General features: G+C 40.2%; 1 protein-coding gene across 1 annotated transcript in view; it reads left to right on the plus strand.

Moving 5' to 3' along the window:
• Nucleotides 1–14685, plus strand: part of ST7L (suppression of tumorigenicity 7 like) — a 39488-nt gene that overhangs the window by 3454 nt on the left and 21349 nt on the right. The window contains 10 exon segments of the mRNA XM_083444432.1: nucleotides 346–428; nucleotides 2580–2745; nucleotides 3637–3691; nucleotides 3988–4103; nucleotides 5864–5942; nucleotides 7911–8065; nucleotides 9161–9258; nucleotides 10545–10659; nucleotides 12817–12889; nucleotides 13130–13232. Coding sequence (XP_083300558.1) covers nucleotides 346–428; nucleotides 2580–2745; nucleotides 3637–3691; nucleotides 3988–4103; nucleotides 5864–5942; nucleotides 7911–8065; nucleotides 9161–9258; nucleotides 10545–10659; nucleotides 12817–12889; nucleotides 13130–13232 — 1043 coding nt within the window.

The raw sequence follows: 14685 nt of genomic DNA on the forward strand, positions 1-14685 counted from the left end.
CTAGCCACAGTAGCTAGGTTCTAGCTCTACTGTTGGAAGCAGTACAGTATGTCTTTGAATAGCAGTTTCTGGGAATCACAGGTGGGAAGAGTGTTGTTGTGTTTGAGTCCTGTCCAGCACTTTTAGCTAAAAAGTCTACTTTAACATTAATGGTTCTCCTCTAACATTCAAAGCATAGCTTACCTGGGTTACATCATTTCCGGATTCAGACTTTCCAAAAAGTACTCGCAACCAACGGAGGAATTGATACTGTGTAGGTGTGTGCGTGTGTTGCTTAAGTAATGTCATCTCAGACACTGAGAGGCAAATGTATTGATTGGCAAAGCTTCCCTTTTTCTTTGACAGTGACCATTTTCTTGAGCACATTGACTCCAAAATTCTATGTTGCACTTACTGGGACATCTTCTCTGATATCCGGTCTGATATTTGTAAGTAATTTTCTCTATTTACTCTTGCTGGAATTTTTGTTGATCCTACAGAACCAGAAATATAGTATGATTGTGTCTTGTGCTGGGGTTGCATTCCAGGGATGGCACATACATGCAAAAATGAATATACTTGAACCTCCCCCTTCGAACCACCCTCACAGGGCCATCCTGACCTTCCAAGCAAGGCAGAGACCTCTTAAGCTCTCCATCTTGCTTACCAGGCTCTGGGAGGCTCTCATGATATTTCATGTGGCCACTCAAGTTCCTGCAATATCTATCGAGAGCCTCCCAAAGCCTGGTAAGCAAGTCTGAGAGCTTAAAAGTGCTTTCCACACCAGGAAAACCAAGTGCAAAAGGAGCTTTTAGGCTCTGCTTTGCATGCAATTTGTGGGATTTCAGCTGGCCAGCTTTCAACTACGCAAGGTTGAAATTGCACACGTTAGGATGCAATTGCACTGTAGAGTAAAAGTGAGATTATACTACTACATAGGCTAGTATTTAAAATGCAGCACACAAGTATTGTATAGAAATCTTCAGATTTTAAATGTTTAGAAGATTAAAAGTTATTTTTTTAATTGCTAAGATGGCTATTTAGTCCCTTCTGCTGCTTAGGACAAAGAAGTAAGAGATTAATGCATACTCAAGCCTAAATGTTGGCCTGCTTTTAAGACTGTTATTAAAATGTCCAGGAAAATGTCTACAGCAACTAAGAATAGGTCATGTCTGCATCCACAGTACCTTTGGGGGATTTTTGGAAGATGAGGAATAGTTACTGTGAAATGTGATGCATCTGTGTTTACAGTGTTACAGATTAATTTTTAAAATTAGTCTTTTGTAAACTGTGCCAGTCTGAAGATGAAAGTTATCTTTGATATGCCAGCTGAACTCTAGGTGGCGCTCCTATACAGAAAAAGAAACCAAAATTTTTATTCATTTTGATGTGATTCCTTGCTGGTAACCACAGCCTTCCAAGTAAAAAAATGAAATGGTTTATAGCATTGTAAGGGGCAGCTGTGACAATAGTGTTGAGCCTTCCCCGGCAGTATTCTGAATCACATTGCTTAGGCTGCCAAGTCATTTGTGGGACTCTACCTGCGTTGCCTCATTATCATGGCTGTATGAGGGGGCCTTATGTATAGCCACAGTTGCACTATACAGTGGTACTTCGGGTTACATACGCTTCAGGTTATAGACTCTGCTAACCCAGAAATAGTACCTCGTGTTTAAGAACTTTGCTTCAGGATGAGAACAGAAATCGTGCGGTGGCGGCAGCGGGAGGCCCCATTAGCTAAAGTGGTGCTTCAGGTTAAGAATGGACCTCCGGAACGAGTTAAGTACGTAACCAAAGGTACCACTGTAATGCCATTCCATTGAACATAAAATATGCATATTAGGAGCAGTGTACAAACCAAAAAGATGGTGAAAATATTATCATTTGCCTTCAGGCAGTTCTTGTTCATCTTGAGTCCACCAGCATATGATTTATGGCACCCCATGTTTTACCAGAATTGCCCAGAGTAGCATTTAGTTTTTGCCTGGATCCTACTTGCTGGGGCCAAATCTCTGACATAGGACATGCTAGTTCTGAGTCCTGTGTAGCACTGTGTTCAAAAGGTAAGATGAAACCTGTCTATCTATTCCTAACCCTCATGCAGTGCCACAAATAAATGTACACAAGTGGTTGTAGGAGCGGTGTGCTATCACAGGGTAGTAAAATGACCAAAATCAAGTGCATAGTATTAGAAGAAAGACTGTTAAGTCTGCTTTCCTGGATTAGTTTTAATTTGAAAAACATAGGATACTATTTTTAAGCCAATATTTTCCATTGGAAGCGGGGGGAGCAGCCCTGTGGTAAGAACAAATAGATTTCTTGGGCTATCTTATATCTCCATTACACTTTTGTTTACAGAGAAACAGGAAGTGGCTGAAATTTGGGAGCATTGCTTACTACTTTGCTGGTGGCTGTGCCCTAAAAGGGCTTTGTTTAGAAACAATTCTTTTCTATCACATTATCTGTGGGCAAACTGTCAACCTTTGCTGAAAGGAACCATAAATATAATTGCGGGCAGCCTATTGTTTTGTGAGCAAGTGACGTGACTTGAGGTTCTTGACCCAATGGTTTATTGTATGTTTTTCTGTTTCTCACTGCAGATATTTGAATGGTGGTATTTCAGGAAATATGGCACATCTTTCATTGAGCAGGTATCCGTGAGCCATTTACGACCACTTATTGGAGGAGCAGAGAATACTAATTCTCCTCAGGCAACATTCTCTGCCACTAGTGGAGAAAATGAGACAAGCAGGCAGAGTTTGTCAGGTGATTGCTTCTAACATCTGGCTTTGTGCAAATGTATTTCATGATAGCTGGCCTTAGCCAAAGCCTGTAAATACAATTTATGTTTATTTTTGTAAATGGGCTTAGCTTTGCATCAGGTAATGCCTTTGTCTTGTTTAGGAAAAACAAGAGAGATAAAGTAAATCAGATTGGGCAAAGCCTTTTTTAGTGGGGGCAAGTGAGTTGTTGAGTTTAGTATTTTATTTTCCACAACCCCTTGCAATTTCCAAATCAATATGATTTTTAATTTTTTTATAATAGATATCTTGCCTTTATATATTTTGCTATATAGATCAATGTGACAAGTGGCTTTTGTTTTTGTTTTTTGGAAAATTGCTTGCTTTGCACCTACGTGTGATAGAAAAACTGTTTTCTTGAAGTGGTATCTCAATTTAGACATTCATCCAAACTGTAATTTGGGCTATCAAAAACAAACCAGGGTTTACTCTGTTTCCTCTCTTCTTACTTGGGGCTTTCCCTTTTTAAATGTTCTGTTTAACACCATTAACACTGGTAATTTGTCATGCCATCCACATTTTAATACTATGGTTAGAGCTTGCAATGCCTGCTTCAAACGATTGTTTATGAGTCTAGTTTTGAAAGCAAGTGCTAGCCATCATTTCAGATTTGCATGTCATGGTAAATTATGACTACTGCAGACCAGAAAAGGGAGAAACCAGAATGTGAGCCCATGATTATTTCTGATTCTGTGGAGGAAACATTTTTTTAATATGTGGGCCAGTTCAGAAGTAATGATTTCATATTTATTGAACCAAGATTCTTATGGTGAACCAGGCCTCAACACTCAAGGCATATAGGTTAGAAATCTACAGTTCTGGCTTAATTTTGAGATTAAACTGTTTCCTTTTACAGAGTGCAAAGTATGGAGAAATCCCCTCAATCTCTTTAGAGGAGCAGAATATAGCAGGTATTTTTATCTTTGTGATATTAGTGTATAGCCATTTTTGTAAAATAAATTAAAATTAAAATAGAACTAGAGCTTCTGGTTTGTCAGAACATTGTAATCTTACTCTTTCCTGTAAATTCCATATATAAAGACAAAGATGGATCTGTTTGGGTAGATGATTCATTTCTAAATGCGTCCTTTAGGTTGGCATGTAGATACTTAAATGGGAGCGTATCCCACTGGCTTTCTTTTGAGTAGATATGCAAAGAATTGGGCTGTTAATGAAGCCTCTTTTCTTTTTCTTTCTTTTTTTTTAGATATACATGGGTGACTGGAAAGGAGCCACTTACATATTATGACATGAACTTATCTGCTCAGGATCACCAGACCTTTTTCACATGTGAAACGGACTCAGTTCGACCTTCAGATGCAGGTATCAAATGTATCTCTTGTATGAAAGATAAAAAGATGTCTGGCCATGAATAGTTTTTTATGTTGGGAATGCTTGTTCTAAATATCTTTTCTAAGTCTCTTTTATATTTGATGGATAATTTATGCCATTTTTCCTAATGTTTCTGATCTCTTGGGATGGAGAAACCAGGATGAGAAAAACAAACCTTAAGTCATTTTTATTGCCAGAACTTTGCATGTCTGTGATAATATTTTTACATATGTCCTCTGCTCACCTGAGAGTCCTGTCCAAGTCTACATAGCAGGAAAGAAAGGTGTATTGTGGCACCTTAAAGACTAAAATGTTTACCATGCAAATGGACCTCATTGGATGCATTCAGCAGAATTTTTGTGACAGTTCAAGACCCTCACTGTTCTTGCTACAGCAAGATAGATATGGCTACCCCTCTTGAGTTTGTTACTCTCAATAGTAAGACTTGCAAATGTTATGGACTTCTGAATGTTGAATTACTACTATAAAAAACCCCCGCCATGCCCGGAGATTATTATATTTCTTTGCTTTTGATTGCACCAAATTGTATTGAGGGTTACATATTGTCTATTCTATCTTTAAAGCAATGGCATTTGTCATATCTGGCCTTTGTCAGCTTATGTGTTAATTCTTACTAGTTCATCTAAATCAGCAAGAGTTAGCTGTCTACACATTAATCTGATGAGATGTTTAATGATATGAGAGCTGTAGTTTTTGTTTTATAAACATCGTATATTGTTTCATCATCAGAGCCAAAACTAACATTATGTTTTCAGAAAAATGCTCCAACATTTTCCACATTATTCTTGCTGGACAGTTGCAGGTTTAGTTCCAAAAGAAACATATATTGGTTCTCTCCCTTTCTTATAAAAACTGAGGACCATCAGATATATTCAAACTGCAATCCTGTACTTTCTCACCTGGGAGTCAGCTCAATTGAAATCAGTTGGATTTACTTCTGAGTAGACATGAATAGGATTGTGCAATCAGTTCATGAATGTTGACTTTTTAGCCTTTGTTGGGATTAGGGTTTCATTTCCAAAAAATTGAACCCAGCCAAGTGAGTGGCAATGATGAGAATTTTATTCACTTAAAATGAATAGCATCTGGCAGAAGAGGAGGAAACAACAGCCAGGCCAATCCCACCAGCTTTGGCACTGTTCTCCATGTAGCCACACTCATTCCACCCAGAGACTATCAGTGACCAAACTTACCCTGCAGCCAGCAGGAGGGAAAACATCAAACTTTCATGAGCCACCTGGGGCTAATTGCCACAAGCTGTGTCCCCCTCTTCTGTCGGTCACCTTATGAATTTTTCTCTCTTTTAAAAATAAAGATCAAGAATAATATACATTTATGATGGGGCAGGGGTCGGCAAGGATTACCTTGCCTGGGCCGGTTCACTCTAGCAGAGATCCCTCCGTGGGTCAGATCATGCGCACGCGCGATTTCCGGCGTCTGCGCAGACGTGATTTCTGGTGCCGTGGAAGTGAGTCCATGCGCTGTGCTGCGCCAGTTTAGCACAGCGCATGGGGACTCGCAGCTCAGTTTGGGAACAGCTCGTGGGTTAATTAAATGACCCCCATGGGTCGCTTGTGGCCCATGGGCCTTAGGTTGCCAACCCCTGTGATAGGGGCTGGTGTTCAGTTTGGTAGTGGCTTTATTCTTAGAAAGACAGATGTTTGTTTGTTTCTCCATGAATACTTACAGTCATGACTTGCCTGTAAATAAATCCTATTTTCCCCCAACAGTTATGCAGAAGGCATGGCGGGAGAGGAACCCTCAGGCCCGAATAAAAGCAGCATATCAAGCTTTAGAATTAAATAATGAGTAAGTTTGATAACAAGTCTCACCCTAATTTTATGAACTAAAATTAAAGCTATACAGCATTGTTAAGTAATTTCTTAGGGCCTATTCATATTGTTGTAGACTTAGGATAAACATAGAAATTAATAAATTCTAGGATTGTGATTATTTGGGGGTGGAAGATATAAGCTGCAAAAGAATTTCTGACTGGCTGGGGGGAAGAGCAGACCTGTTAGCATTAGAAAAAGGTGCTGATGGGACATAGAAGGATCCTTTGGCCTGGGGAGTCAGATGTCACAAAGCTTGCCGGGGTAACTGTGTGTTTGAGGGGACAGGAAAAGGGAGGTTTGAAGCAAGGGTTTCTGGGTAGAAGAAGAAGGAAGTAAGGCTGAGCTCCATCTTGGCGGGGGGGGGGGGAAGGAAAGGTTGCCTGCAATGGTTTGGGCCAAGCTGTAAGATCTGGAATTCCTCCATGCAAACTGAATGTGTAAATAGGCGAATAAACCCTATTTCTCAAAGCATGACAGTCTCCGATGTTTCTTCTGTTCTCCAAAGGGACCCAGACCCTGTGTGTGTGCATGTGGCCCCATGCCCTTGTGCCACTGCTTGGTGAAAAGAGGGGCGAGCACTGGGTTTTTGTAACAATATGATTGACATGTTCAAGTGATGTGACCTTTGGTGGGCTGTAACACTATCCCATATTAAGTTTTTAACCCTCGACATATAAAGCTAACATGTAAGACGTTTTTGTAATTGTTGGACATTGAGATGTTACAATTTTCCCAACCTACAGTCTGAAGTGGATACTTCACACAAGTTTGAATTGATGCTGAACCATAGAAATGAAGTAAAGAATCTCATCTTTTTCAGTGCAACTGAACTAAGGGTCCATTTTAATAGGACTCAAAATTCTTATGTTTGGCTCAGTTGTGTCCAAAATTAGCACGCGCCTTTTAGAAAATGAGATCTTCAAGTAGCAGGGGTATTTTTCAACTCAAAATAAACACAATTGTTATAAAAATCTTCATAGTTAAGTCATTTAAAAAAATGTTCTGGGAATTCTCTCTTTTTCTTTTTCTTTTCCTAACATTTTCCCTTCTGTATCTCACACAATGTTCCACTTAAGAGAGAGAAAGCAGAACAAAAGTTTCCATACCTTTTTAAACAATACACCACTTTGCAAATCTATTTTGTACATTTGACTATCCAGGTGCATTTTTATATGTGGGGGCTGGTATTTTTATATGACTCATCATGGATATCTGAAACACTGCTTTATAGAAATTCAGAATATTTGAGCACAGTTGTTGTTTATGAAACTACCAGTATTTCCATTTTAAGCCCCTGCTCCCCCAGTTTATTAATTTCAAGGTCAAAAGTAATGGGTGGGATGCACCTAACACTCCCCGTCAGCAGAAGCCCTTCACAAGGACATCCACTTGTGCAATGGAGCTTTCCCTCCTTCTACTTTGCTCACATGCCTCTCAAAATGAACTTGGGGTTGGGACAATCCGAAGAACAATGTGTGGGGGGGGGGGGGAGGACATCATTCCATGTGGCAAGCTGTAATGCTCACACAGATGAGTAGTTCATAATAACACACCATTAAATTCCACCCAATATTTTGAGCTTCTACATAGAATGAACTGCAGTCCTTTTTTAAAAAAACTTCATTTTTGTAGTTTAACAGATATTGAAATTTACCTTTTACTTAGTGCATTTTGTAGTCATCTTGATCGTAAAATAGCCACCCTCGATGAAAATTAGTAGACCTCCTCCTGCCTGGGGTCAATGTCACAGAGCCTGTTTTCCTTTTAATGTGTACTGAAACATTTTACATGTATTGTTTGGATGAAAATAGTTTTGTTCCACATCTTTGATTGGAGTTTATTTGTAAGTATGTTCAGCTACTGTACTGTATACATTGTTAATCTTTTCACTGTGTCAACATACATCTTTTGAATACCTGGTTTCATTTTTTCTCTTTCTCAGTTGTGCCACAGCATATGTTCTTTTGGCCGAGGAAGAAGCAACTACTATTGTGGATGCTGAGAAATATTTTAAGCAGGCTCTGAAAGCAGGAGAAACCATTTATAGAAAGTCTCAGCACTGCAGTTCCCAGAGTCCACAGCATGAAGCGCAGTTTAGTAAGTATCCTTTCACAAATCATTCAAAATGGTCAATAGTGCTGTGCTTGGTCATGCTCGAATCTACAGAAGCACTAGAAAAGTTTAATGCTGAAGGATTAAAATCTACATGAACACAAAAATTAAAAGTACACATAATAAGTACAGGCAGCAGTTGTACAAGCTGCATTTTAATTTCAGAAAGTGCTGAATGTTTTGCACTGCAATTCTATATGTGTCAAAACAGAAGTAAGCTGAACTGAATACAATGGGACTCACTTTCAGTGAAGTGTGTAAAGGATAAGGCTTTAGCCTTATTTTAAAATATTATGAGAATATTTTTAAAATATGCTGGTCACAGAAGGAGAGTTGCACTCTAAGAAAGAGGTCATTCTATTCACAGAGCAGCAACACGATACTGTTCTATATTAACTACATTGCAGTTAGCAGGGCTGTGCGAAATGATGTTTTACCTTTGGTATTTTACCTTTGGTGGGTTCATCCCTCTACCAACAGCTCATCCTTTTTGCTTTTCTAGCAAGTCTCTGTCAATAGCTCAAGGTTACAATATCATTCTCTCTCTTTGTATTTCTCTCTCTCTTGCTGCCTTGTGCCATGGAATGTGGTGTCTTAATTTTGAGGCCACAAACAAGTTGTCAAACTTCAGTTTTTTATTACAATGGAACAGCAAATATGTGCTGAAGCTATGAATATGTTGTTTGGATGAAAGGGTGTTAGAGGGTTTCTTGTCCCACATCCTTGGATGTGGTGGCTTGAGGAAATAGTTGGATTCCTTGTGCTTCATATTAAGTCAGTGTTTGGCACATCACATTGTCTGTGCCCCTCCCTTTCTATTTTCTCAGGATATAATGTTCCCTCCATTTTGCAGACTCAGATGGATAAATGTTGATTGACTCATGTGTGTGTTTTTGAAAAAAGTCACTTTGTGATTTTATGGGTGTGTTCTGTGGTTTAACTCTCAACCTTCTCAATATATTTGTGGACAGGGAGAGCAGGATGGATCTCCTACAACATATGCAGAAATGAATGCCTGGTTTAGAAAATGTGTGATAACTTAGTTTTTATGTATTTGATGTAGCCTCTCTTTTTCCCTAGGAAGAGACACCAATGTACTGGTTTATGTGAAAAGAAGACTAGCTATGTGTGCAAGGAAGCTTGGAAGAATTAAAGAAGCAGTAAAAATGATGAGAGATGTAAGTTATCCAGACTTCAATCCTATACCCACTTACCTGGGAGGACATAAGAAGAACTTGCTGGATCAGGCCAATGGCCCAACTAGTCCAGTAACTACTTCTCACAGTAGCCAGCCAGATGCCTCTGGGAAACTGGCAGGCAGGATTTGAGCACAAGAGCATTCTCTCATCCTGTAGTTTCCAGTAGCTAGTATTCAGAATCGGCATTGCTGCTTCCAGTTGTTGCTCGTCATGGCTAGTGGCTGAATTTAAGTCAACAGCACTTACTTCTGAGTAGACATGTATAGCAGTGATGAGGAACATCCAGCCTGAGAGGCTGTTTTCCCTGTGTCATGCCATCTGCCCCCCACCCCGGATATCATATATGATGTCAGGTCCAGAGCAGGAATGATCAGGAGTCTTAAAAGGGGTGCTGATTGTTCCATGACTTGTTTTCAGTGCCTGTTAAATTTGGCAGCAGATGGAAGTCCCACTGGGATTGGTTCCACTTGGAAGCTACTGAATGGATCTGAACCCTTTCCAAAGTGAGGTTTGAAATCAGTGCTCTTTGGCTGTTTCGGTCAACTGAGCAATTCCGTTGCAGAATGGCTTGAGTTCAATCTGTGCTGCAAAGGAAAAATGGGTCAGTTTCACTTTGTATAGGAAAAGCAGCACCTGTGATTTCAAGATATGAGTGGAATGTACAATCCTTTGTGTTTGGTTCTGCTAACCATGAGTTTGCTACCAAGTCTGTTGACCTGGACTGTTAACTTAGGTATATTTACTTGGAGGTAGATCTCATTTGGGACGTGGGTGGCGCTGTGGTCTAAAACCACTGAGCTTGGGCTTGCCGATTGGAAGGTCAGCAGTTTGAATCCCTGTGACGGGGTGAGCTCCCTTTTCTTGGTCCCAGCTCCTGCCAACCTAGCAGTTCGAAAGCACATCAAAGTGCAAGTAGATAAATAGGTACAGCTCTGGCAGGAAGGTAAATGGTGTTTCCATGCGCTGCTCTGGCCACATGACCCGGAAAAATTGTCTGCGGACAAACACCGGCTCCCTCAGCCTGTAAAGCGAGATGAGCGCCACAACCCCAGAGTCGTTTGTGACTGGACTGAACTGTCAGGGGTCCTTTACCTTTACCTTTTTAGATCTCATTGAGTCATTGGGTTAGTGTGCGTAATTCATTTTATTCTTAAAATCAAATTTAATGCATTTTTACTTAGTGTAGTAAACATGCATAAAACTTGGCTGCAAGATGGAAACTTGTGTAGCCTAATTTATTCTCTCCTCCTGGCTCCTATTTACAGTTAATGAAAGAGTTTCCTCTTCTAAGTGTATTGAATATACATGAAAACCTCCTAGAATCACTTCTGGAACTACAGGCTTATGCTGATGTCCAGGCAGTTCTAGCAAAGTATGATGGTAAGACTATATAAATGTCATTGTGTGTTAGATGCAAGTTGCAGTGTGTGCTTGAATAATATTTTCATGAATAACTAGGCCCCTTCCCTCTTGGGGTCCAAGGCCTTCCATGATTAGGAGTCATTTTTCAAATAACTCAGCAGAGTAGATAGGTGGTGCCTGAAAATCAACACAGACATCTGCTCACCTTGATTTGTATCTTATCTTGGACCTTGGGCAGTTGATATAAATTGGATGAAATTATTTTATTTATTCAACTTTTAAATTGTGCTTTATCCAATCAAAATCCCAGGGTTGTTTGCAAAATACTAATTGTTTTTAAGTTATTGTGTTGTTTGGATTTTATTATGCTAGTTAGGTTGTAATCCAGCTGGTGAAAGGCTCTCTCTCTATCTATAATTCATTTAAAAAATAGTAACGCTTCCCCCAAAATTTAAAGAAGATATCATTTAAGCAGGACATATAGGAATGACAGTTCTATCCCAGTTCTATTCTAGTGGCTCTTTTCACTCCAGAGAGCCTAGGGCTTGCTGATCAGAAGGTTAGTGGTTCGAATCCCCGCGACTGGGTGAGCTCCTGTTGCTCGGTCCCTGCTTCTGCTAACCTAGCAGTTTGAAAGCACGTCAAAGTGCAAGTAGATAAATAGGTACCGCTCCGGCGGGAAGGTAAATGGCGTTTCCATGCACTGCTCTGGTTCTCCAGAAGCAGCTTAGTCATGCTGGCCACATGACCTGGAAGCTGTACGCCGGCTTCCTCGACCAATAAAGCAAGATGAGCGCCTCAACCCCAGAGTCATCCGCGACTGGACCTAATGGTCAGAGGTCCCTTTACCTTTACCTTTTTATGTTAACTTTTTACGTTATAATTGAATAATGTATCCTGTCACTAGTATGTTATATTGATGTTTATATATAGATCAGTTAGCAGAAGAGACTAATTACTTCTGTATGTTCTCAAAGTTACACTGCTTTTTTCATGGTGCATCTCTCTGCAAATGATTTCAGGTCAAAAAACTATAATGCACTTCAAATTCAGTGCCAAATTTACCACATTTTCTGTGAGAGGTGCTCCAAAGGAGTTTTTCCTAACAGTTCTTCCTCTAGGACTGCATAGTGCTTAGTTGCTTTTCAGCATGCCATGGAACACATACATAAAATGTAAGAAGAGTTTCATGTAAACTCTGAACAGTGATATTAAAACTAATTATCATGTTTCTGATGAAGTTAAGGGTGGGAACACAGTTCAGTGGGTGTCAGATTCACTCCTTGTCCCCTCCAGCAATGGGTGTTCAAGATTCAAGATGCTGAAAAGCTGCTGTTATTCAGATGCAATGCTGGAGCTAGATGGAGCCATTGCTTTAACTCAGAATATATTGCAGATTCTTACACTTGATAGCTAAGTATTTTTTTAAAAGTTAAAAAGTAGATAGTGGCTAAAACTGCCCATTAACATGGAATTGGGGGTGTGTGTGTGGATTTGAAGGTGGCTGGAGGCATTTTAAAATGTGTTAATAGATTGCTTTAACCTGGTTTTATGACATTAGTGATGTTGAAGACTTGCCAGAAACAATACATGATTCTGAACATTGCTGTGTGGCAACCAGCCCAAAATTTTGATCCTCTCATTTGGGAAAAGGAGGAAGAGAAGTAGTAGCTAGGAAGAGTAACTTCGTGGGAAGTTGTGGTGATGACAGTAAGGAAAGAGGTGATTAGGAGAAAAGAGGAAGGAATGGGACCTAGGGTTGAGATTGTACAGGAAAGAAAGATGAGTGAGAGAGAATATATGGAACAGAAGAGGTTATCCCACATTCTGTTGCTGTGGGCACATGGGTGTTGGGGGCATATGTTTTTATGAGCCACATCAATGGCAATGGGCCTTTAGTCCTCTTGGAATTCTCATAAATAAGAAGCTACAGACAATTTGGAGCCATGATCCAAAGCAGCAGACATTTGACACATGTACAAGAGAGTAAGATGCATAGCCGTGTCTTTCTCTGTAGTTTCCTCCCCTGAGCTCTCACACATAGCAAGTAAACTTAGTCTGAAACATTGCCTTTTCCTTTGTGGTAGCTTTAAAGTACCTCCCTCTTCTTGAAGGGTGTGGTTTTGAAATGTTTCTCACTTTAGAATGTAAATACAACAATTTATTGTTTCATAGACATCAGCCTTCCAAAATCAGCAGCGATATGTTACACAGCAGCACTCTTAAAGGCCAGAGCAGTTTCAGATAGGTAAGTGAAATATTTCAGATTCAGATGTAAAGTGATAAGCTCTTCACTCTTCCTGCAAGCAAATAATTTTGCATCTGGTAACTGCAAGTAGTACTTTTTGCTTTGTTGGATTAAGCTCTGGCCCAGCTAATTTGAGCTTTTACTTAAAAAAAATTATTTTCAATCAGCTCAGCTTAAAAAAGCTAGATTATCCTTTGCCTCAGTTTGAGTAACTTGACAAACTTTTGAATGTTGCTGCAGATTCTCTCCAGAAACAGCCTCTAGAAGAGGACTTAGTACAGCAGAGATTAATGCTGTAGAGGCAATTCACAGAGCAGTTGAATTTAATCCTCATGTTCCAAAGGTAAGTGTTTGTCCGCGTGCATGCGCACACACACACACACACACACAGCAAAAGGCAAGCCAACTAAAACAGGTGATTATTTTAAGCACTTCTCTACATACACATTAAGTGTAGAACTACACAGTATGACCAACATTCTGTCTTACGAGGCAGATGTAGCAGGCACTTGGGACTTGTGGGTAAAATCACTTTTAAGCAAATGGGCTCTGAAACAAGGGATAAACTCAGGTGGGAGAATAGTGATCTCTGGAGTGGGAGTGTCTCTCTCCTATGTGTCTCCTAACTAGAGCCATCCCATTTGGATTATTTGTTTATATTGATGAAAGCAGACTGTTTCCTAATCCAGGCATAGGCAAACTCGGCCCTCCAGATGTTTTGAGACTACAGTTCCCATAATCCCTGACCACTGGTCCTGTTAGCTAGGGATGATGGGAGTTGTAGTCCCAAAACATCTGGAGGGCTGAGTTTGCCTATGCCTGTCCTAATCCTTCCTTCACCATTCAATGAATTCTTTACTTTAGCTATCACTGAGAAGGACTCTGTTTTTTATTGGTCTCTCACAGCACTTCTGAGGTCCTCGGCCTCATTCAGACATGCTCACGCACTTCTTGACTTGCGTGTTCAGATCCCAGCTGTTCTTGTTGGTTTTCTGAAATCACAGTTGCTGGTAAAGTTCTGCAAATGCTGTTAATACTGGTAGGAGGACCCTAATCAGTCTGTCTTGAAGTGAATCATGGAGCCCTTGGGGATGGTAGGGTTTGGAAGAACACACGGGGAGGGTGTAATGTCACAAGACTGGCAGGGAGAGTGGGGGGAATCAGAGAAGGGGGTAACAGAAGAGGGAGCAGTTGTATTGCACTGCTGGCAAAGAGATAAACAATGGTGTGTAAAGTGTGTCTGTAGAGTTGTCTTGAGTTAAGGATGTGTGGCTGTGCTAGGTGTATGTACAAGAAAGAGCAAGTGTGGGGTAGGTATGCCTTATTTGGTTTTGACCATGCTGGTATGTGGTCCTCAGAGGGTGGATCAAGAGGCAGTATGGCCCTCAGATTGAAAATAAAGTTCACCACCTCTGATCTAGGGAGACTAGGAATCTCATGTTTTCCTCTAGCCCTTTTAAAAAAGGATTTTATGGTTCTGAGCTCACTGTCTTTGTAGATCAGTGTATTTTCACCCCCCACCCCCCACTATTATTTATTTTCAATTTTATTTGTTTTAAAGATGTATGGAAATTGTTATCTGATATAATTGTTCTGTTTGTAAAACCACTTTGTGTTCTGTTTTGAAAGGTACCATAAATCTAAATAGAAATATATAAACCATTTCAGCTTCTGTAATACCAAGCATTCACCTCTGTGTTTCTGCTGGCTGCTTTTGAGCTCCTGAGTTGATAAATAGGTTGGCTGATCAAGGCAGTCCTTAGGATCTCCTGCTAAACAGACTCTACCTGCTTCCC

This window comes from Podarcis tiliguerta (assembly GCF_965153285.1).
Source record: "Podarcis tiliguerta genome assembly, chromosome: 6".
NCBI lineage: Eukaryota > Metazoa > Chordata > Lepidosauria > Squamata > Lacertidae > Podarcis > Podarcis tiliguerta.